The following is a 22,791-nucleotide window of genomic DNA, read 5'->3' as shown; positions in this document are numbered from 1 at the left end:
AAGCACCATTGGTGAGTGCCACATACAACTTCTGCTTTATTGTAAATCATTGATTACGTCTTGTAAAGTTCAAGTTGGGGTTGGAGGGGACACTAGGAATACTAGGAGCGCCTGGCACCCTTCTGTTACCCCTTACTTCCACTTTAAAGAATGTAATAGACAAATTACAATAAAAGGGTTACAGTATTGGTGAGTGCCACTTGCTTTTCCTATTTGAAGTTTTGTTTATATTGATATTTTATAGAATGGTATCGCCACCACGAATGATTCCAATGCAGCGGTGACGAGCTTTTCGTATAATGATTTGTTGTTCTGAGAATAGCGCTGATCAATTTGTACTTTTGACTCTGCAAAAACTCTTACTGTTTCTCTTATTCATTCTCGTTTCGACTATTGTAACTCTCTTCTAATCAGTCTCCCTCTTACCAAACTCTCCCCTCTCCAATCTGTCTTGAATGCTGCAGCCAGGATCATATTCCTCACCAATCGTTACACCGATGCCTCTACCTTGTGCCAGTCATTACACTGCCTACCCATCCACTCCAGAATTCAGTATAAACTTATTGCCCTCACCCACAAAGCCCTCCATGGCTCAGCACCACCCTACATCTCCTCCCTTGTTTCAGTATACCACCCTACCCGCGCCCTCCATTCTGCTGATGACCTGAGGTTAGCATCCTCAATAATCAGAACCTCCCACTCCTGTCTCCAAGACTTTACACGTGCTGCGCCAATTCTTTGGAATGCACTTCCCAGATCAATACGATTAGTCCCCAATCCCCACAATTTTAAGCGTGCCCTGAAAACGCATTTATTCAGACTGGTCTATCACCTCAACACATTAACCTAATCTATCCCTGTGTGGCGCAGCCAAAAGTTTTACCATAACCAGGTTCCCCGCATCATGTTCCCACATGCTTTATGCATCCATTAGGCCTCTGTGTCTGTACTGTTACACACTTAACATTATGGCTGGTCCATACAATCAGGGCAACTGTTACCACCCACCTTTCGTGTCTACCTGTTTCCTCATAGACTGTAAGCTTGCGAGCAGGGCCCTCATTCCTCTTGGTATCTGTTATGATCTATGTGATTATTGTTATGCTGTAATGTCTATTGTCTGTACAAATCCCCTCCAAAATGTAAAGTGCTGCGGAATATGTCGGTGCTATAGAAATAAAATGTATTATTATTATTCTTACAAACTTTTTTTATTCTAGTACATATTCTTTTGCTTCTTGTGTACATCAGTGTAGTGTGGTTTGATAATTGGATTCCATGCCGTGGGTCAAGACTTTTAGGAGAACAACTATGCTACGGATATGATATATACCGTGTGACATTCTCATATAAGATGTTTATGACAAGGCTAAAGTCAGAGACTTAGGCCTCTTTCACACATCAGGTTTTCGCCGTCAGGCGCGATCCGGCGCTTTTGACAGAAACCGGATCCGGCGAAATGCAATGCCGGATCCGGTTTCCCCCCCATTGACTTGCATTTGCGCCGGATCGCGCCGGATGGCCATGCGTTTCATCCGGTTTTCGCCGGATCCGGCAATGTGTCGCGATCCGGCGTCTGGAAAAAACGGCTACTGTAACATTTTTTGTCTCCGGCGTAAAAGCCGGACACGCCGGATCCGGCGCGTCCGGCTTTTTCACACAACGAAAGCCTATGAGCGCCGCAATGCGCCGGATCCGGCGAAAGCCGGATCCGGTGGCCGGATCCGGTTTTTTGGTCTGAGCATGCTCAGTAGCTCTGCCCACAAGACATATATAAAAGCAAGACAGTGGGACCCACAGCCACACCCAACATGCCACCCAAGAAAGCAACCAAGCGCAGCAGGAGAAGGCAGGAGACCACTGCAGCACCATCAGCACCACCACCACCCCAAATGGAGCAGCAAATGGAACATGCTGAGGAGGGGAGGCCAGCAGCAGATGAGAGACGGTAATTATCAAATCCACCAATCCTCCAAACTAGGGCTATTGAATATCAAGATATTCATTGGCCCTTTGTTTCTCTTTATTCAACAGCCGCCCAATAGATGCAGCAGCAGCAGCAGCAGCAGCAATGGCAGCAGCTGGAACACCACCCACAGGCATGGAGTGTGTCCACCAGGAAGACAGCACATCATCTTCTGGGAGCCCTCCCTCGCATCGTCAGCGTTTGACGGTAAGTTTTTATTTCCAAAATCCATCATCTCTGTAATATATGTCTATTCATTGCCTTTTATTTCAAAACAGGATTCACAAGATGAAGAGGAGCTCCCAGAAGAAGGAAGGGGTGGACAGACACTTGGAGTGGGCTCACAATTGGTAAGTTTTTTGCATCAAACGCAGAAACACAACATCACACTACACACAACACATAGAAAACAATGTTCTGCAGACCACACACAGCAAACAAATGCCTACATCCAAATACATAACATTTTTTGTTTTCTTCTCTAGTCTTCCCAATCTGGTGCTCGGCCAAGAGGTCCTCGCAGTGCCTCCCAGGGTCGTCGGCGACAGCAACGCGCCGCTTTCACCAGCGTGTAAGTATAAATATTTTTGCTTTGTTTTTTTGCACTTTTTATTTCATTTCTTTTGTGGAGGCTAATTATGTTATTTTTGTCTTTTTCTTTAACAGCCTTCACAGCGTGCTCCCGACTCTGACGGTGAGGATGGAGGACTCGATGTGGACCACCTCATCGATCTCGTCAGAGAAAGGGAGCCGCTCTGGAATATGGCTGACCGCCGCCACGCTGACCTTATCGTTACCCGACGACTCTGGGAGGAAATCTGTTCGCTCCTTGTGGGCCGCTGGGAGGACCTCGATGTTCGGGCCCAGATTAAAGAGCGTAAGTATATACAGTACCGGTTGCTTGATGTAAACCAGTGTTTCCCGAACTCCAGTCCTCGTGGTCCCCACGGATCATGTGTTCAGGATTTCTATTTACTATGGAAATCCTGAAAACATGACCCCTGGGGACCATGAGGACTGGAGTTTGTGAAACACTGATGTTGTATACTAACCACTCCTTTCTCGTTTCAGGGAACAGAATTGTGAATCGGTGGCGGTCTGTGAGGGATCGTTTCAAGAAGGAGTTCAATAAAGAGATGCGGGCCCCGAGTGGATCTGGAGGACGCAGGAGCAAGTACAAGTACGCACAAGCCCTGTCGTTCCTCCGGGAAACAATGGTCACTAGAAGGTAAATATTACACACCACATGTGAAAAAAAATGTTAGATGTAACTTTTTTTTTTCAGCCAGGGCCATACCATGTCAGTATTTTAATTGTTTTTTTTCTCTTTATTCCACAGCACGGTGAGCAGCACTCGGGAGCCTGCACGATTGGACCCTTCTGAGGCGATCCCTGAGGATACCGGCACCGAGGGACACTTCGACCGCCCCGGTACATCTGCACCTTCCCAGCCTTCCCACACATTCGACCCATCTGTCCCATCCACCAGCACAGGAGCATTGTGGCCGCCTACATTACATGAAGCTGCTGGTGAGGAGATCGCTTTCCCTTTACCCCACCCTTCTGCCCCTGCCACCTCTAGTACACCTGCGGGTACTGGGCGGCAGCGGCAGAGGGGTCAGGAAAAGAGTTATGCACCAGAGTTCTTGCATCTGAATGCATCTTTCCAGAACTGTCTAAAAGTCTTGTCAGAGCAAATCTCCGCAGGCTTTCAGCAGATCAACTCCAGCATTCTGGAGGTGAAGACACTTCTGCAAACCATGCATTCAGAAGCAAGATCTTCGCCAAACCACACCTTTTTCAGGTCTGTTGTGGAGCGCATGGCAACACTATCTCCTACCCAGCAGATGCATGTAATGCATTCGTGCCACGGTGCTCTACAGCAGGTTACCTCCCAACCTCCACCTCCCACCACTGTAGTTCCTCCACCTGCACCCCCTCCAGCCACTTTCCATCCTCCCCCTCCTATTACATCTGCACCCCCTCCAGCCACTTTCCATCCTCCCCCTCCTATTACATCTGCACCCCCTCCAGCCACTTTCCATCCTCCCCCTCCTATTACATCTGCACCCCCTCCAGCCACTTTCCATCCTCCCCCTCCTATTACATACCAGCAACCTCACCAGTACCAGCAACCTTCCCAGTACCAGCAACCTCCCCAGTACCAGACATCTCCCCACTTCCAGCAACCTGCCCCGTACCAAACTCCTTCCCCGTACCAAACTCCTTCCCCGTACCAAACTCCTTCCCCGTACCAAACTCCTTCCCCGTACCAAACTCCTTCCCCGTACCAAACTCCTTCCCCGTACCAAACTCCTTCCCCGTACCAAACTCCTTCCCCGTACCAAACTCCTTCCCCGTACCAAACTCCTTCCCCGTACCAAACTCCTTCCCCGTACCAAACTCCTTCCCCGTACCAAACTCCTTCCCCGTACCAAACTCCTTCCCCGTACCAAACTCCTTCCCCGTACCAAACTCCTTCCCCGTACCAAACTCCTTCCCCGTACCAAACTCCTTCCCCGTACCAAACTCCTTCCCCGTACCAAACTCCTTCCCCATACAACTTTCCATCAACATCATCTGCTCCTACAGTCCCTGCCCAACCCTCCACTCCACCGCCCACCACCTCTTCTGCCTCCCACATGTCCACCCATTCTGTAGCTTTTTCCACACCATCACCTCTAACTGTTCCTTCCCCACCACGATCCCAGTCCTCTCTCCACACTCCCATTGTCGAAGTGTCCCGCAGCCCCTCCAGCAGTATTTCCACCCCACACTACACCGAGTTATAATGTTTTTTTTTGTAATAAAAATGCCCATTTGGTTGGTTTCAAACCTTTATTAAAAAAAATTTTTTAACTTTAAAAACAGTTTACACAAAAAAAAATATTTTAAATAAAAGTTAAATTATTGTTTACACTGGTTGTCTGTCATTTCTTTCTGCGGCGAAATATGTTTAAAAAAAAGGTTAAATACAGGGTATTTAAAAGGTAAAAAGGTATTCAAAACCAGGTATATAACTGTGGGTAAATTTTAGCTTTTTGCCACAGTTGTGTTCCTGGTTGTGTTTGAAGCAAAGTATTTCACCTGAAAAGTTGTGTTTATTGTTGGTGATTTCCTAACAATGTACACAACTTTTGTTAAAAGGTGAAATACTTTGCATAAAACACAACCAGGTACACACCTGTGGCCTAAACCTAAAAATAGAGACCATGACAAGATAGCCAACTTTGGTTGGCAAAGGTATATACTGTTGGTCCAGAAGGTACACAAGTTTGGTTAGGGCACAAATCTTTCACACTCTGTCATCCTGCCAGTGTACTCTGCCTTGAGGTGACATAAAGTATAGTGCAAAATTGTCCCTCATTACTGAAACCATCACAGAACTTCTAGTGGTAATATTTCCAATGACAACATCCATCTTCGCCAGTAACTTGCTCTTCTCTCCAACCTGCACTTTCTCCTCTACAACCTGTCAAAGAAGGGCTGTAGGAACATGCTATATATAGTTTTCCAGTAGCCAATCCCGTTCGGAAGGCCACAAGGGTCAATTTTAAAAACCGGATCCGGCGTAATCCGTCGAAAAACGGATAGAAAAACGGATGAACCGGATGAGACGGATCCGGTTTTGTCTATCAAGAACAAGACGGATCCGGCAGAAAACCGGATCCGGCACATCAGGTTTTACAAAACATTTGCCGGATCCGGCATTCCGGCACGACGCCGGATCGCGCCTGACGCCGAAAACCTGATGTGTGAAAGTAGCCTTAGCTAAGTTTTCCTTTGCCTTGGCCAAAATTTCAGTTTGTTACACAGTCCTTGATCGAAATACTGAGCCCAAGGCAAAGTCTCCTACTGGCGTGTCCAGAGGGCACCAAGGGCACCTGTCAGCCTTCCCCAGCTACGCCCCTGGACCTAGTCCTATTTTTTTTATATCAGGACTCAAGATTTTAATGCTTCTTCTTTATAATTGTTATTCAATTCCAGATTCTGGCTGTTTTCATGGTTTCTGTATGTAATTCTATGTAATTTAGCAGCATGCTTTGAATCATGTTCTTTCATAAGTACTGTGCTAATGTGCATCTCTAAACACGATCTGAAACTGACACCTGCATGAAGAACATCAAAGAGACTTGGCTGAGAATAGCTCTGGGGAGTATATAACCTTGGTTGCTAATTACAAAATGTATAATAAAAGGGCAGGAAGAGGTCAGTAACGAACCCTTAAGATAACTGGGTGATAAACGCATTACCTGAGGAACTATTAGCAATCAGCATTCTCAAGTCCTGTAATGAGTACATGCATTTAGACTCTATTGTGTCATGTTGTCCCTACACCTCACGCTGTTGTGACTAGTTCAATGACTCACTGGGACCTTGAGTCTTGATTCTTCGCCTGACGTGAATATAGGCAGAATAAATTGTGATATCTCCTATGCATAAAATGAAATGACTATCTGACTTGTTTTGCTTTTTAGTGGTACAATATTTTAGAATGTATTATATACAGTTGAAACCAGAAGTTTACATACACAATATAAAAAGACATGTGTATGTTTTTCTCAATCTCTGACATGAAATCAGAATAAATCTTTCCCATTTTAGATCATTTAGGATTACCATAATTATTATTTGCCAAATGCCATAGTAATGAGCGAGAGAGAATGTTTTGAGGCATTTTTATTACTTACTAGCTGATGAGCCCAGCGTTGCTCGGGTATAGTAACTAACTGTGGTTAGTTATAACAAATTATAATGATTATCCTCCATGCCATAGTCCCGTGCCCATATACCATCATACATATCCTCCATCCCTTAGTCCCATGCCCATATACCCATCATACATATCCTCCATCCCAGAGTCCAGTGCCCATATACCCATCACACATCCTCCATCCCATAGTCCCATGCCCATATACCATCACACATCCTCCATCTCATAGTCCAGTGCCCATATACCCATCATACATCCTCCATCCCATAGTCCAGTGCCCATATACCCATCACACATCCTCCATCCCATAGTCCTGAGCCGGGTGGCGCTGAGCAGGGAGTTCCTGTAGATGTGCTGTTATGTAACCAGGCAGTGTGGCTCTGTGTGCAGCCGCTGATGATGCAATTTTCTACGCCGGTAACAATAGAGCTTGGCAGTAATAGAGGAGGGGGTGATTCATTTCTGTCATGTGCGCTCTGCTCCTTTCTGTGGGGCAGACAATGGCTGGGAGCTTATGTTCCCGGGGATGCTAGATTTCTCCCACCCGGTCAGTGTCGGCTGAGGTGCTATGGAGTGGGAAAACTGTTGCTCATAGCAACCAATCACAGCTCAGCTTTAAACAGCTCTGATGAAATGAAGGATGCTTAGGGATTGGTTGCTATGGGCAACACAGGCAGTGTAACCTGTTGTGGTCAAGAAGATGGCTCTGATCTGTGAAAATGACTCGCCCTCAGAGGCCGTGGGGTACTCGGTGCCGGGTCCATTGATTCCAATCGGTGATGTCACAGTGGCAGTGACCCAGTCCGTGGCCTCTGGCGGTCAATGTAAAAGGGGTAGAGTGATGAAGATAGTTATTGAGATGATTCGTGACGCCACCTGTGGTTTCTGGTCAGTTTGACCAGCGCTGCAGGGTTGCTTCTCTGGGACAGATGGTGTGGTGCAGCAATGATGTTGAAGCTCCCCACAGGTGGAGCTGTAGTCCCAGGGCAGAGTTGATGAGGTTGGTAAATGGGAAATAGTGTGAAGAAGTAGATGTAGCAGAGCCGGGTGCAAGGCGCAGGAATAAGTGGAGGACACCAGGGCTTGTAGTTCCAAGGCTTTACTCACAGTCTGTTGCGCATACAGGTGCCCACTTCGGTGCCGTGTCCTCCAGGTTAGGGGTTCAGCCAACTCCCAGACAAGATAGAGTACACCTTTCCAGCACTCCTCCAACATGTAACATAGTAACATAGTTATTAAGGTTGAAGGGAGACTTTAAGTCCATCTAGTTCAACCCATATCCTATCCTAACTTGCCCTAACATGTTGATCCAGAGGAAGGCAAAAAAAACCCCATGTGGCAACAGTAAGCTTCACATTGGGGAAAAAAATTCCTTCCCGACTCCACATATGGCAATCAGACTAGCTCCCTGGATCAACGCAATATTAAGGAGACTAGTGTATATACCCTGTAATATTATACTTTTCAAGAAAGGCATCCAGTCCCTTCTTAAATTTTAGTAGTGAATCACTCATTACAACATCATATGGCAGAGAGTTCCATAGTCTCACTGCTCTTACAGTAAAGAATCCGCATCTGTGAGTATGCTTAAACCTTCTTTCCTCCAGACGTAGAGGATGCCCCCTTGTCCCTGTCACAGGTCTAAGAGTAAAAAGATCATTAGAAAGGTCTTTGTATTGTCCCCACATATATTTATACATTGTAATAAGATCACCCCTAAGCCTTCGATTCTCCAAACTAAATAACCCCAAGTGTAATAACCTGTCTTGGTATTGCAGACCCCCTAGTTCCCTAATAACCTTGGTCGCTCTTCTCTGCACCCGTTCCAGTTCAGCTATGTCTTTCTTATACACCGGAGACCAGAACTGTACACAGTATTCTAAGTGTGGTCGCACTAGTGACTTATATAGAGGTAAAATTATGTTCTCCTCATGAGAATCTATGCCTCTTTTAATGCATCCCATTATTTTATTTGCCTTTGCAGCAGCTGCTTGACTCTGGCCACTAAATGTGAGTTTGTCGTCCACCCATACACCCAGGTCTTTTTCAGTGACTGTTTTGCCCAGTGTTTTACAATTAAGCACATAATTATACAACTTGTTCGTTCTACCCAAGTGCATGACCTTACATTTATCCCCATTAAAGCTCATTTGCCATTTATCAGCCCAAGCTTCTAGTTTACATAAATCCTCCTGTAATATAAAATTGTCCTCCTCTGTATTAATTACCCTGCAGAGTTTAGTGTCATCTGCAAATATTGAAATTCTACTCTCTATGCCCCCTACAAGGTCATTAATAAATATGTTAAAAAGAAGCGGGCCCAAAACTGACCCCTGTGGTACCCCACTGCTAACCGTGACCCAGTCCGAGTGTGCTCCATTAATAACCACCCTTTGTTTCCTATCCCTGAGCCAGCTCTTAACCCACCTACACATATTTTCCCCTATCCCCATTGTTCTCATTTTATGTATCAACCTTTTGTGTGGCACCGTATCAAAAGCTTTTGAAAAGTCCATGTACACCACGTCCACTGCATTCCCTTGGTCCAGTCTGGAACTTACCTCTTCATAAAAGCTTATCAGATTAGTCTGACAGGAACGGTCTCTTGTAAACCCATGTTGATATTGGGTCATAAGGTTATTCTTCTCCAGATACTCCAGTATAGTATCTCTTAGAAAACCCTCCAGGATTTTACCCACAGTTGAGGTTAAACTTACTGGCCTATAATTTCCAAGTTCAGTTTTTGTCCCCTTTTTAAATATTGGCACCACATTTGCTATACGCCAGTCCTGTGGTACAGACCCTGTTATTATGGAATCTTTAAAGATTAAGAATAGTGGTCTATCTATGACTGTGCTTAATTCCTGCAGTACTCGGGGGTGTATCCCATCCGGGCCCGGGGATTTGTCAATTTTAGTGATTTGTAGACGCCGCCGTACTTCCTGCTGGGTTAAGCAGGTGACATTTAATGGAGAATTTTTATCCCTGATCATGTTATCTGTCATGGGATTTTCTTGTGTAAATACTGTTGAAAAAAAAGTCATTTAGCATATTGGCTTTTTCCTCATCCTCATCCACCATTTCACCCAGACTATTTTTAAGGGGACCAACACTATCATTTTTTAGCTTCTTACTATTTATGTAGTAAAAGAATATTTTGGGATTATTTTTACTTTCTCCGGCAATGAGTCTCTCTGTCTCAATCTTTGCTGTCTTGATTTGCTTTTTACAGAATTTATTTAATCTTCTGTATTTATTTAATGCCTCATCACTACCTACTTGCTTTAATTCTCTAAATGCTTTATTTTTATCTCTTATTGCGCCCCTTACAGCTCTATTTAGCCATAGTGGTTTCCTACTATTTCTCGCATGTTTATTCCCATACGGTATATATTGTGCACAGGTCCTATTCAGGATGCTAATAAACGTCTCCCATTTTCTTTGTGTATTTTTATGTCTCAGGATATCGTCCCAGTTAATTGCACCAAGATCATCTCTCATCCGTTGGAAATTTGCCTTCCTGAAGTTTAGTGTCCTTGTAACCCCTCTACTACACATCTTATTAAAGGATACATGAAAACTTATTAATTTGTGATCACTATTACCAAAGTGACCCTCAACCCTTACATTTGATATGCGGTCTGGCCTGTTGGTTAATATTAGGTCTAGCAGTGCCCCCCCTCTTGTTGGGTCCTGAACTAGTTGTGAAAGGTAATTGTCTCTCATCGTTGTCAGAAACCTATTACCTTTGCTGGAACTGCAGGTTTCGGCTCCCCAATGTATTTCAGGGTAGTTGAAGTCCCCCATAATAATGACTTCTCCTTGAGTCGCTGCTTCATCTATTTGCTTAATGAGGATATTCTCTGTAGCTTCCATTATTTTTGGAGATTTATAACAAACCCCTATCAGTAATTTATTATTTTTCCCCCCTCCCCTTATCTCTACCCACAGGGACTCTACATTTTCATTAGATTCATATATAATGTGCCTTCTTTGAACATCTCCTCACTAGCGCTTAAACTGAAGTACTTGTAGTTGTGTATTAAACTCAAGTTCCTCCTTACAGATGTCACTTGGAACTCCACTCATACGGCAGATAGCTGTAGCCCGCTTCGGGGACTTCCTACTCTCAGGTCCCGGCTCACACACGTTGTTATTGTGCTCCGAGTCTTAAATGGGAATAAAGTGGTGACAACTTCTATTCCTCTGGTTTCTGCTGCAGGAACATTAGTTTCACAAACAGCCTCGGAGACCACACTCCGGCCATGCGCTTCAAACTTGAGGAAGGGCTCTACTCTGACCCTCGTCTTGGTTCTCTTCTCCTTACGTTCTGTACTAATCTTTCTTCCCTCTGACAAATCAGACTTTCTATTGCTCTTTCCTGTGCCAGCAGCTCCAGGTCACTGAAGTCTGCTGCAGCACTTCCTTTCACTCCATCCCTCTCTGGGGATCTTCTCTCACCAACTGACCCTTTCCTAATATTCTCCTCTCTTGTGCAGTCTAAGCTCCACCCACCTCCCAGCACTCTTCGTGTTCCAAGCAGGGAGCCACAAAGGTTGCTCTGCTACACTACTGGTGTGCGTGTGGGATGTGAGTGTTGGAGTGTGGTCAGGTGTCTCCACCTTACCTGGATAGTGGGGCACCACACCTCAGGAGGAGGTGCAGTACCTCTGTGGCGACTGAACCCTCAGGGGCGCCACAAATAAATTAAAAAATAAATGATATACTAAGGCTCCTAACACTATAATACTACCTTAGGTGAATGTTATAGCTGTTAAACGTGCACAACCACCAACATGGGAGTCTGTGGGGTTCATATCCTGGCTCTGCCCTACATAGTATACCAATAGTGGTCCTTGGGCAAGACTACTAACACTATAGTGCCTACCTCAATAAACATGAGAGTGTCACGAAAAAGAGAGTCATGCTGGCTCTAACGTTTCCTGGATTAACAAGGTCCGCGTCAGATGTCGAGGAACCAGGACAATCTGATGATAAATGGGCTACTGGAACAAACCATTCATGGACAAGGCAAGAGGACCTCGATCTGATGAAATGCTACTAGACCAAATGAGAGAGGATATATGTCCACTGACTGAGCGATAACTAGTCACTAATCGTTTCAATCTCATAAAGAGAAAGCTATTATCATAACTTGAGATGGATCAACTGCACTGCAGATCCACCCCACATGAAGAAAAACGTGCAACCCCCTTAAGATCCTGATCCAATCCTGCAACTAGAGAGCACTGAAGCTGATCTGAAACAGAAGATCATAGATAAACTAAATACAATCAATACCAGAGATCGACTGCCAAGGCCCAGCAAAGAAACACCACCAGATAGTATGCTAGAAGATGCCAATAGAGCACTTGCATCAATACCTACCACCACCATAACTCAAACTAATAAACTGATCTATGCTACTACCTCAGTACCTCAGCAATCATGGAAATGCCTGGCTATACAACCAGCAAGAACAACAAAAGTATGTGGCCCCCTTGGAAAAGAAGGCTGGGGACAAAAATCAAAGTGACAAGAAAGGAAGTCAGCCAGCTAACAGAAATACAGAAGGGTGTAAAGATCAATAATAAGACCAAGCTGGACAAATACAAAGACCTGACCCCAGCTGAAGCCCTAGAGACTGCTAAGCAAAGGCTCACAGCACTTGCTGCAAGACTAGGGAGATACACTAGAGAAGCTGAGGCCAAGAAGATAAATGCCCTGTTCTCCAAAGAACCATCCAAGGTGTACTCCCAACTACAGAACAACAGCACAAAGGCAGCAACTCCACCAATAACAGAGACTGAACAATACTGGAGGGACATATGGGAGAAGGAAAAAACACACAACACCAGTGCAATGTGGCTGCAAGATCTGAGAATGAAAAACAGCAACCACCTAGAGCAAGAACCAGTCACCATTACAGAAGCAGACGTCCAACAGTGGGTCAAGAACATGAAAAGCTGGACAATACCTGGCCCAGACATGATCCTCACCTACTGGCTAAAGAAATTAACAGCGGTACATGAACGCATGGCAAAGCAGATGAACCAACTGCTAGAAGAAGGCCACTACCCAGCTTGGCTAACACAAGGTAGAACAGTGCTGATCTTGAAGGATCCTCATAAAGGAACAGTTCCATCCAACTACCGCCCAATAACCTGCCTTACAACAACATGGAAACTCCTGTCAGGCATCATAGCCACCAAGCTACAGAACCATATTAACCAGTACATGAATCCAGCTCAGAAAGGTATCGGGACCGACACCAGAGGCTCTAAGCCCCAGCTCCTAGTAGATAGAGCATTCACTCAAGACTCAAGATCCAGACAGACCAAGCTCAGCACCGCCTGGATTGACTATAGGAAAGCCTATGACTCAATGCCACACACATGGATCTGTGAATGCTTGGCTCTCTACAATGTCAACAGGAAATTACGATTAGTCCCCAATCCCCACAATTTTAAGCGTGCCCTGAAAGCGCATTTATTCAGACTGGCCTACATCCTCAACACATTAACCTAATCTATCCCTATGTGGCACAGCCAAAAGTTTTTACCATAACCAGGTTCCCCGAATTATGTTTCCACATGCCTTATGCATCCATTAGCCCTCTGCATCTGTACTATTACACACTTAGCATTATGGCTGGTCCATACAATCAGGGCAACTGTTACCACCCACCTTTTGTGTCTCCCCTTTTTCGTCATAGATTGTAAGCTTGCGAGCAGGGCCCTCATTCCTCTTGGTATCTGTTATGATCTATGTGATTATTGTGATGCTGTAATGTCTATTGTCTGTACAAGTCCCCTCTGAAATGTAAAGCGCTGCGGAATATGTCGGTGCTATAGAAATAAAATGTATTATTATTAAGAACTTTCCTCAGAAACTCAATGGTGTTATGGAGAACAAAATTGGAAGTCAACTCAAGACAACTAGCACAAGTGACCATCAAATGCGGCATATACCAAAGTGATGCACTGTCCCCATTGTTGTTCTGCATAGGCTTGAACCCACTCAGTCAGATAATTACAGAGTCTGGTTATGGATACAAATTCAAGAGTGGAAGCACCTTCAGCCACCTTTTCTACATGGATGACATCAAGCTGTATGCGAAAAACAAACGAGACATCAATTCACTGATCCACCTGACAAGGATCTACAGTGAAGACATCGGGATATCCTTCGGATTGGAGAAGTGCAGCTGGTTGGTATTAGAGAGGCAAGGTAGTCAAGACCGATTTAAGTGGAATTACCATCAGGGCACGTAGCAGATGTACAGACATGCTACAAGTATCTCGGCATACCACAGGGATACGGTAACCATGATGAGGAGGCAAGGAAAGCCGCAATATCCAAATACCATGAAAGGGTAAGACAGGTTCTGAAGAGCCAGCTCAATGGGAAGAATAAAATCTGCGCCATCAATACATATGCCCTGCCAGTTATCAGATACCCTGTTGGCATAGTGTGCTGGCCAAAAGAAGAGATGGAAGTTGCAGATGTGAAGACATGAAAGCTCCTCACAATGCATGGAGGTCTCCACCCTAAGTCTAGCACCCAAAGACTGTATACCAACAGAAAGGAGGGTGGTTGAGGCTTGATAAGCATCCAAGCCACCATCACAGATGAAACAAGGGGTATCCAGGAATACATCAGAAGAATGGCGCCAAAAGATGAGCTGCTGAGAGAAACCCTAAGGGAGCAACAATAACAGATCTGGAAGGAAGAACAGGAACATGAAGCGCTATAGCAAGACATGCCGCTGCATGGGATGTACCATCGACAGATAATGGCTGTGGCTGACATGAAGAAATTCTGCCAGTGGCTGGAGAAAGCTGGACTCCAAGACAGGATAGAGGCACTAATCATAGCAGCACAAGAGCAAGCGCTTAAGTACCAGATCCATAGAAGACAAGACCCAAGGTGTAGACTATGCAAGGAAACCTCAGAAACTGTCCAACACATAGTGTCAGGATGCAAAATGCATGCAGGAACAGCATATACTGAACACCACAAACAAATAGCGGGAATTGTATACAGGAACATCTGCACAGCATATGGGCAAAGTCCTCCTAAGACCAGGTGGCAGACCCCAGAAAAAGTGGTGGAGAATGATAGGGCTAAAATCCTGTGGGATTTCAAGATCCAGACGGATAAGCAGGTGTTGGCTAACCAACCAGATATTGTCATAGTATACAAGGATCAGAAGACAGCAATGATAATACATGTGGCAGTGCCAAGTGACAGCAACATCAGAAAGACGGAATATGAGAAGCTGGAGAAATACCAGGGCCTCAAAGCAGAACTGGAGAAGATGTGGAAGGTGAAGGCAACAGTGATTCCAGTGGTGATAGGAGCACTTGGAGCAGTGACCCCTAAGTTTGGAAGAATGGCTACAACAGATCCCAGGAACAACATCTGAGCTCTCTGTCCAGAAATGCACAATACTGGGAACAACTAAGATCCTGTGCAGGACCCTTAAACTCCCAGGCCTCTGGTAGAGGACCCGAGAATGAGAAATGGCAGCAAAGACTACCCCCAGTGGGGGTTAGAAGGAAGTTTTTTTTATGTATACTAGCCGAAGAGCCCGGCGTTGCACAGGCATGGCAACGACCTGTGGTTAGTTATAGCAAATTATAATGAGAATATATATGTGTGTATATATATATATATATATGTATGTGTGTGTGTGTGTGTGTGTGTGTGTGTGTATATATATATATATATATATATATATATATATATATATATATATATATATCTGAGTGCATAGCCCCGTCCACTCCGCATAGCCACACTCACTCTAACGTTCCACATCATCCCGTCAGCCAGAGCCACCCGACTACTACACCTAATATCACACATCATCCCGTCAGAGCCAACGGACTATTACCCCTAATATCTCACATCATCCTGTCAGGCAGAGCCACAGGACTACTACCCCTAATATCCCACATCATCCCTTCAGCCTGAGCCACCGGACTACTACCACTAATATCCCACATCATCCCGTCAGAGCCACCGGTCTAGTACCACTAACATTCCACATCATCTTGTCAGCCTGAGCCTGTAAACTGAATGACTTGGGGCAAATGTTTGGGATATCCTTCCACAAGTTGGTCGGAATTTGGGTCCATTCCTCCTGACAAAACTGGTATGACTGATCCTGGTTGGTAGGTCTCCTTGCTCCCACCTGCCTTTTCAGCTTTGCCCATAAATTTTCAATAGAATTGAGATCAGGGCTTTGTGATGGCCACTCCAAAGCATTGAATTAGTTATCCTTAAGCCACTTTACCATTTTGGCAGTATGTTTCGGGTCATTGTCCATTTGGAATCATCGCCTGTATGTAGCAGAGCCCAACAAAATACTGCAGCTTCTAGTCTAGACTATTGAAGCATGCAAAAAGTAAAAAAAAAAAGTTTTTAAAAATAAAAAAATATAAAAGTTCAAATCACCCCCCTTTCGCCCCATTCAAATTAAAACAGTAAAAAATCAAATATACACATATTTTATATCGCCGTGTTCAGAATCGCCCGATCTATCAATATATAAAAAAATTAACCCGATCGCTAAACAGCGTAACGAAAAAAAAATCAGTATAAAAGAGATTAAACCGATTGTGAAATGGCGTAATGAGAAAAAAAAGTCAAAACGCCAGAATTAGGGGTTTTTTGGTCGCCGCAACATTCATTAAAAACGTCAGCCCGGCACTCAAAAAATAAGTCCTCACCCAACCCGAAATCATGAAAAATTGAGACACTACAGGTATCTGAATATGGCACAATTTTTTTTTTTCAACAAATTTTGGATCTTTTTTTCACCACTTAAATAAAAAAGAACCTAGACATGTTTGGTGTCTATGAACTCGTAATGAATGAATCATAATGGCAGGTCAGTTTTAGCATTTAGTGAACATGGTAAAAAAAAAAAAACTTGTGGAATTGCAGTTTTTCTGCAATTTCACTGCACTTGGAATTTTTTTCCCGTTTTCCAGTACAAGATATATTAAAACCAATCGTGTCGTTCCATTTTGACCAAAAAATAAAAAAGTCATGGCTCTGAGAAGAAGGGGAGCAAAAAATGAAAATGCAAAAACAAAAATACCTCTGGTTGTTAAGGGTTTAAAATACATCCACAGGTTTGTCTCTAATTAACTCACATGTTGCCAAAAAAATAGAAGCTTCCAAACACACGACCTCATCATATGGGCAGTCCAGAACTGTTTGAAGGCATAGTAATCTTAGTGTATGTAACCTTTTGACTTTGAAATAAGTAATAAAAGTGCTTTAAAACATTCTCTATCTCTCTATTATTCTGACACTTGGCAAATATTAATAGTTATGTTAATCTTAATTGACCTAAAATGGGAAAGGTTTATTCTGATTTCATGTCAGATATTGAGAAAAACATGCATATGTCTTTTTATGTAGTGTATGTAAACTTCTGGTTTCCACTGTTCTGTAATATTTTATAACGTAATGCTCAGTCATGGCTGATGAAATAGTTTGTCACACAGGCTATACTGGAGTGTGCCCACGCATGTACAACTCTTTACTCTCCTATTGGTTTTGAAGTGTGCAATAGGAACCATATATATATATCTGCCACCGCTATTGCCCAAATTAGGGCCCAGAGACGATAGCGGTACAAAATGTCGATTCCATGCATTTGTAATACAAAAGTTATGTGACACAGGTCAATTAAAAATGTGAATGAGTGGAGGGCTAGAAGAGAACTTTGTGACCTTGAGTTATGCAATCATTTTACACTGCATTTATATGTTGCAGTTTGTACTTCATAGAAAAAGTTGAATGATGAACATTTCAGATTAGTCACAATAATTATATATTTTCTTAACTTTCAAGCTTGGGAAAAGCCTTTTATCACCCATCTACAGTATAAGGGCTATTTTTAATGCATAATAACATTGCATTTGAAAAGCAAGTTAAGGGATAACGCACTGATCTCCGGGCATCCAACCAGTGGAAGTCCCACTGATCCAAAGAACTGGGCTCTCCAGAGCCTCATTAGAATGGAGCAGAGATGGAACATAGAGACATTTGCTCAAGCATCCGAAAAAGCAAAGCACTGTGATACGCTTTCTCCAGCAGTGCTATATGCCATGAATGAAGCGAATGTGTTCATGCTTGACCATCGCTCCATTTAAACGAGACTCTTCAAAGATCTATTCTTGGGATCAATGGGAATCCCAAGCGATTGTTTTTGACCATATTTCTACGTGCCCATTTCACATCATGACTATTATTATGATGCTCTTCAGCAATATGAGAAGTTTAGTTAATTCATGTCACACTGTAATTACAATACAACAGTGCTACTCATCTGCTATTGGCAATATAAAAGGGTTATGTTCAACTAGATCATCACAACTATATAAGCTTTTTGGACCTTCCATTCTAAAACAATGGGTGTCAACCCAGGGGCGGACACAGACTATAGTGGGCCCCTGTGCAAGAAATTTTTCGCCCCCCCGCCCTTAATAGGGCAACAAAGTTATTTGTTGTTATCTAATATTGAGGCTATGCAGGGCTGGATATAATATCTGTAGGGTGCTGCTGGGCTGTATTTATTTGCCAGTTGCAGCCTTTAAATTATATATACAGGCCAGCACAGCCTCCAAATAACATATATAGCCCACTAGCCCAGCATTGCCTCTAGTTGTTAATATATACAAACCAGCACAGCCTCCAAATAAAATATGGTATACAGCCCAGCATAGCCTTCAGTTAATATATACAGCACAGCATCCAAATAACATATACAGCCCAGCATAGCCTCCAGTTAATATATACAGTCCAGCAACAGCCTTCAGGTAATATATACAGTGCCCAGCACAGCTTCCAGTTAATATATACAGCCCAGCACAGCTTCCAGTTAATATATACAGCCCAGCACAGCCTCCAGTTAATATATACAGCCCAGCACAGCCTCCAGTTAATATATACAGCCCAGCACAGCCTTCAGGTAATATATGCAGCCCACCACAGCCTCCAGGTGATATATACAGCCCAGCATAGTCTCCAATCCAGGTAATATATACAGTCCAGCATAGCTTTAAGGTAATAGATACAGTCCAGCATAGCCTTCAGGTAATATATACAGCCCAAAACAGCCTCCAGGTAATATATACAGCCCAGCATAGCCTCTAAATAACATATATATATCGCAAGACAGCCTCCAGGTAATATATATAGGTACCCCCGTTTCCCTTTGTTTCATAATGAACATCCCCATTGACACTTCCCTCTCAGCTGCCACTAAACTTCTATCTCTCACTTCCTCCTTCGGCCTCCCTCAATGGTCTTCTGCAGCCACTCACAAAGATGGCCACACACTAGACCTCATCTTCACCCGCCTCTGCTGCCTATCTAGCCTCTCTAACTCACCTCTTCCTCTCTCTGACCACAACCTACTTACATTCTCTTCCCTCTCCTCCTCAGGTCCACAATCCCCACCTCAAAAACTCGCACACCCTCGCGAAATCTTCAACACCTCGATCTACACTCACTGTCTGAATCCCTCCCTCCTCTTACAGACATAAGTTCCCTACACAATGCGGATGCCGCTGCCGCTCTATATAACACTACAATAGCTGTAGCTTTGGAATCAGTTGCCCCGCTCAAACATACCAAAGCTCGCAAAATCAACAGACAGCCCTGGCACACCAGTCTGACCAAAGAACTGAGGCGGGCTTCCAGGGCTGCTGAGCGGAGATGGAAAAAATCCCACTCCAATGATGACTTCATCACATTCAAACAGTCCCTCACTACTTTCAAGGCCACACTCGCTGCAGCAAAACAAACCTACTTCTCATCTCTCATATCCTCCCTGTCTCACAACCCTAAATAGTTATTCAACACCTTCAATTCTCTCCTCCGCCCCCCAGCACCTCCTCCCTCTCCACTCATCTCAGCTGAAGCCTTTGCCTCATTTTTCAAGGAGAAGATTGATAACATCAGAGACAGTTTTGGTCACAACCCCCAGTGCCCTGCCCTCCTCCCCCAAAACCAACTTCTCCACCATTACAGAAGATCGACTCTCCACTCTACTCTCAAGATCACATCTCACTACCTGTGCACTTGACTCGATCCCATCCCACTTCATCCCAAACCTCACCACAGTCTTCATCCCAACCCTAACCCATCTCTTCAACCTATCACTAACAACTGGTGTTTTCCCCTCAAGCTTTAAACATGCCTCAATCACACCTATCCTCAAAAAGCCTTCTCTTGAACCATCCTCTGTATCTAACTATCGCCCTATATCACTTCTCCCCTATGCCTCAAAACTACTGGAACAACATGTCCATCTTGAATTATTCTCCCACCTCTCTTCTTGCTCCCTCCTTGACCACTTGCAATCCGGCTTCCGGCCACACCACTCCACTGAAACTGCCCTAACTAAGGTCACCAATGACTTACTAGCCGCCAAGGCCAAGCGACACTACTCTGTCCTCCTCCTCCTCCTGGACCTGTCCTCTGTCTTTGTGCCTTTGACAAAGTGGACCATTCCCTATTACTACAGACCCTCTCATCTCTTGGTATCACAGACTTCGCCCTATCCTGGATTGCGTCATACCTAGCAGACCAGACATTCAGCGTCTCCCATTCGCACACCACCTCCTCACCGCGCCCCCTATCCGTCGGAGTCCCGCAAGGTTCAGTCCTAGGGCCCCTGCTCTTCTCCGTTTACACCTTCGGCCTCGGACAGCTCATAGAATCTCATGGCTTTCAGTATCATCTCTATGCTGATGACACACAGATCTACATCTCTGGACCAGATATCCCCTCCCTACTAAACAGAATCCCTCAATGTCTGTCTGCTATTTCATCCTTCTTCTCCGCTAGATTTCTAAAACTTAATATGGACAAAACAGAATAATCATCTTTCGCCCATCTCACGTGACCCCCCCAATGGACCTATCCATTAAAGTAAATGGCTGCCCACTCTCTCCAGTCCCACAAGCTCGCTGCCTCGGGGTTATCCTTGACACTGATCTCTCTTTCAAACCACATATCCAAGCCCTTTCCGCCGACTTCAATTCAAAAATATTTCACGGATCCGTACATTCCTCAACCAAGAATCTGCAAAAACCCTAGTCCTTGCCCTCATCATCTCCCGCCTTGACTACTGCAACCTCCTGCTCTGTGGCCTCCCCTCTAAGGCTGGTTTCACATTAGCGCTTTTGTGCGCAGCGCATCGGGCGCACCAGTGCGCATGCGCACCTATATTTAACATGATGTGCGCATGGTCTTGCGCATATTTGCGCTTTCGTGCGCATGCGTTTTTTTGTCTTTCGCGCCAGGCGCGTCAGACGCAACATGTTGCATTTTTGGTTCCGCCCTGTCTCGTTAAAACAACGCATGCGCACGGAATGCGCACGGAATGCGCAAAAACACCACATTGGAGCCTATGGGAGCGCAATACTTGCGCATGGTCTTGCGCACGCTTGCATTTTTATGCGCATGCGTTTTTTAAATAAACATGACTGAAATTTGGTCTAGACAGTAAAAAAAAAATTAAACCAAGGTGATAAAATGGTGTGGGCACTGGGATTCCACAATACTTTAAGGATTGCTCACGAGTGGACACACAGCACAAGCTGCACCAATGTAAGTATGAAAAACCTAATGTCTGGCTGAAATTTCAATACATTTCTATGTACTTATGTCTCTTTTTTTTTTTATTGCAGCATGTCTTCATCTGGTGAGGAATATGTCCCCGGGACAGGGCAAGAGGCAGAAGAAGTGAGTACTATGCTTCCGTATGGATTTGAAAAAATAAACACATGTGATTAATTTTTTTGGTTTAATTTTCAGACCTCATCCTCCATCACGCCACCACCACCGGAGGAACGGCAGGAGCAGCAAGGCCAAGTGCGGGCGGGAAGACGTGATGTAAGTACAGACGGACTGTTTTTTTTTTTTACTTAATTTCTATGCTGGTTTATTTCCTTTTTTTTTGGAACTGTATTGTATTGTTTTTTTTTATGTTTTTGGTAAATTTTTATTAGTATTTTTTGGTAATTTTCCTAGTTTTTTTTGCTGCTTTTTCGGTTACAGATTTTTTTTAAACTTAATTTCTAGGCTGGTTTATTTTCTTTTTTTTTTGGAATTGTATTGTATTTTTTTTATGTTTTTGGTAAATTTTTATTAGTATTTTTTGGTAATTTTCCTATTTTTTTTGGCTGCTTTTTTGGTTACAGATTTTTTTTAAACTTAATTTCTAGGCTGGTTTATTTTCTTTTTTTTTGGTAATCATTTTTTAAAGATTTTTTTTTAATTTTCATGGTTGTTTTTTTCCGTGTTTGTTGCTTTTTTGCATTTATTTTCATTTAAAACAAAAACATTTTTCATGGCTTGTGTATCAATATCTTAAAGCTCAAAGTGTGTGTGTGTGTGTGTGTGTGTGTGTGTGTGTGTGTGTGTGTGTGTGTGTGTGTGTGTATGTTTGTTTGTATGTTTGGGTATATGGGCACGGGACTATGGGAAGGCGGATATGTATGATGGTATATGGGCACGGGACTATTGGATGGAGGATATGTATGATGGTATATGGGCACGGGACTATGGGATGGAGGATAATTATAATTTTCTATAACTAACCACAGTTCTACTATGCCCGGGCAGCACCGGGCTCTTCAGCTATTTTTCTAGATTTTTCATTTTAAAATCTTTCAAAGATTAATGTTTGTCTTTCTTTTCTAGGCTCCACAGCGGGAGGAGGACCTCGCCCTGGACAACGACGAGCTCATCCGTCTAGTCCAGGAGCGAGTCCCGTTGTGGGACACCCGTCACCAACTGCACTCGGACAACGTGGTGATCCGGCGGCTCTGGAACGAGGTGGCCGCATCGCTGATGGATGGCTGGGACAACGCCTCTCCCCGGGTCCGCAAGGATTTTCGTAAGTATTTAAATGCAGTGTGATGCAGCAGTGATCTTGGCCGGGATCACCCAACTGTGTGTGATGCTATTAACTCCATGGAGTTTCTATCATCACACACAGTTGGATGATCACAGCCTCCAGTGCATAGTCTTACTTTTTTTCTTTTTTTTTATTTCCACCACAGTGAACAAAGTCAGA

At 44.1% G+C, this 22,791-nt stretch overlaps 2 protein-coding genes across 3 annotated transcripts in view; both read left to right on the top strand.

Moving 5' to 3' along the window:
• Positions 1-22,791, top strand: part of MMP28 (matrix metallopeptidase 28) — a 153,308-nt gene that overhangs the window by 108,676 nt on the left and 21,841 nt on the right. The gene's annotated exons all lie outside the window — the stretch shown is intronic.
• Positions 22,110-22,791, top strand: part of LOC141087896 (uncharacterized) — a 2,361-nt gene continuing 1,679 nt past the window's right edge. The window contains exon 1 of the mRNA XM_073573747.1: positions 22,110-22,791. This exon is cut by the window's right edge and continues 146 nt beyond it. Within this exon, the coding sequence (XP_073429848.1) occupies positions 22,624-22,791 (168 nt within the window). The 5' untranslated portion in view covers positions 22,110-22,623.

The sequence above is a fragment of the Dendrobates tinctorius genome, unplaced genomic scaffold (assembly GCF_039654945.1).
Source record: "Dendrobates tinctorius isolate UK_male_01 unplaced genomic scaffold, ASM3965494v1 ptg000007l, whole genome shotgun sequence".
In the NCBI taxonomy this organism is placed as follows: Eukaryota; Metazoa; Chordata; class Amphibia; order Anura; family Dendrobatidae; genus Dendrobates; species Dendrobates tinctorius.
Note: the sequence above shows the minus strand (reverse complement) of the source record. Positions and strands in the feature narration are given on the sequence as shown.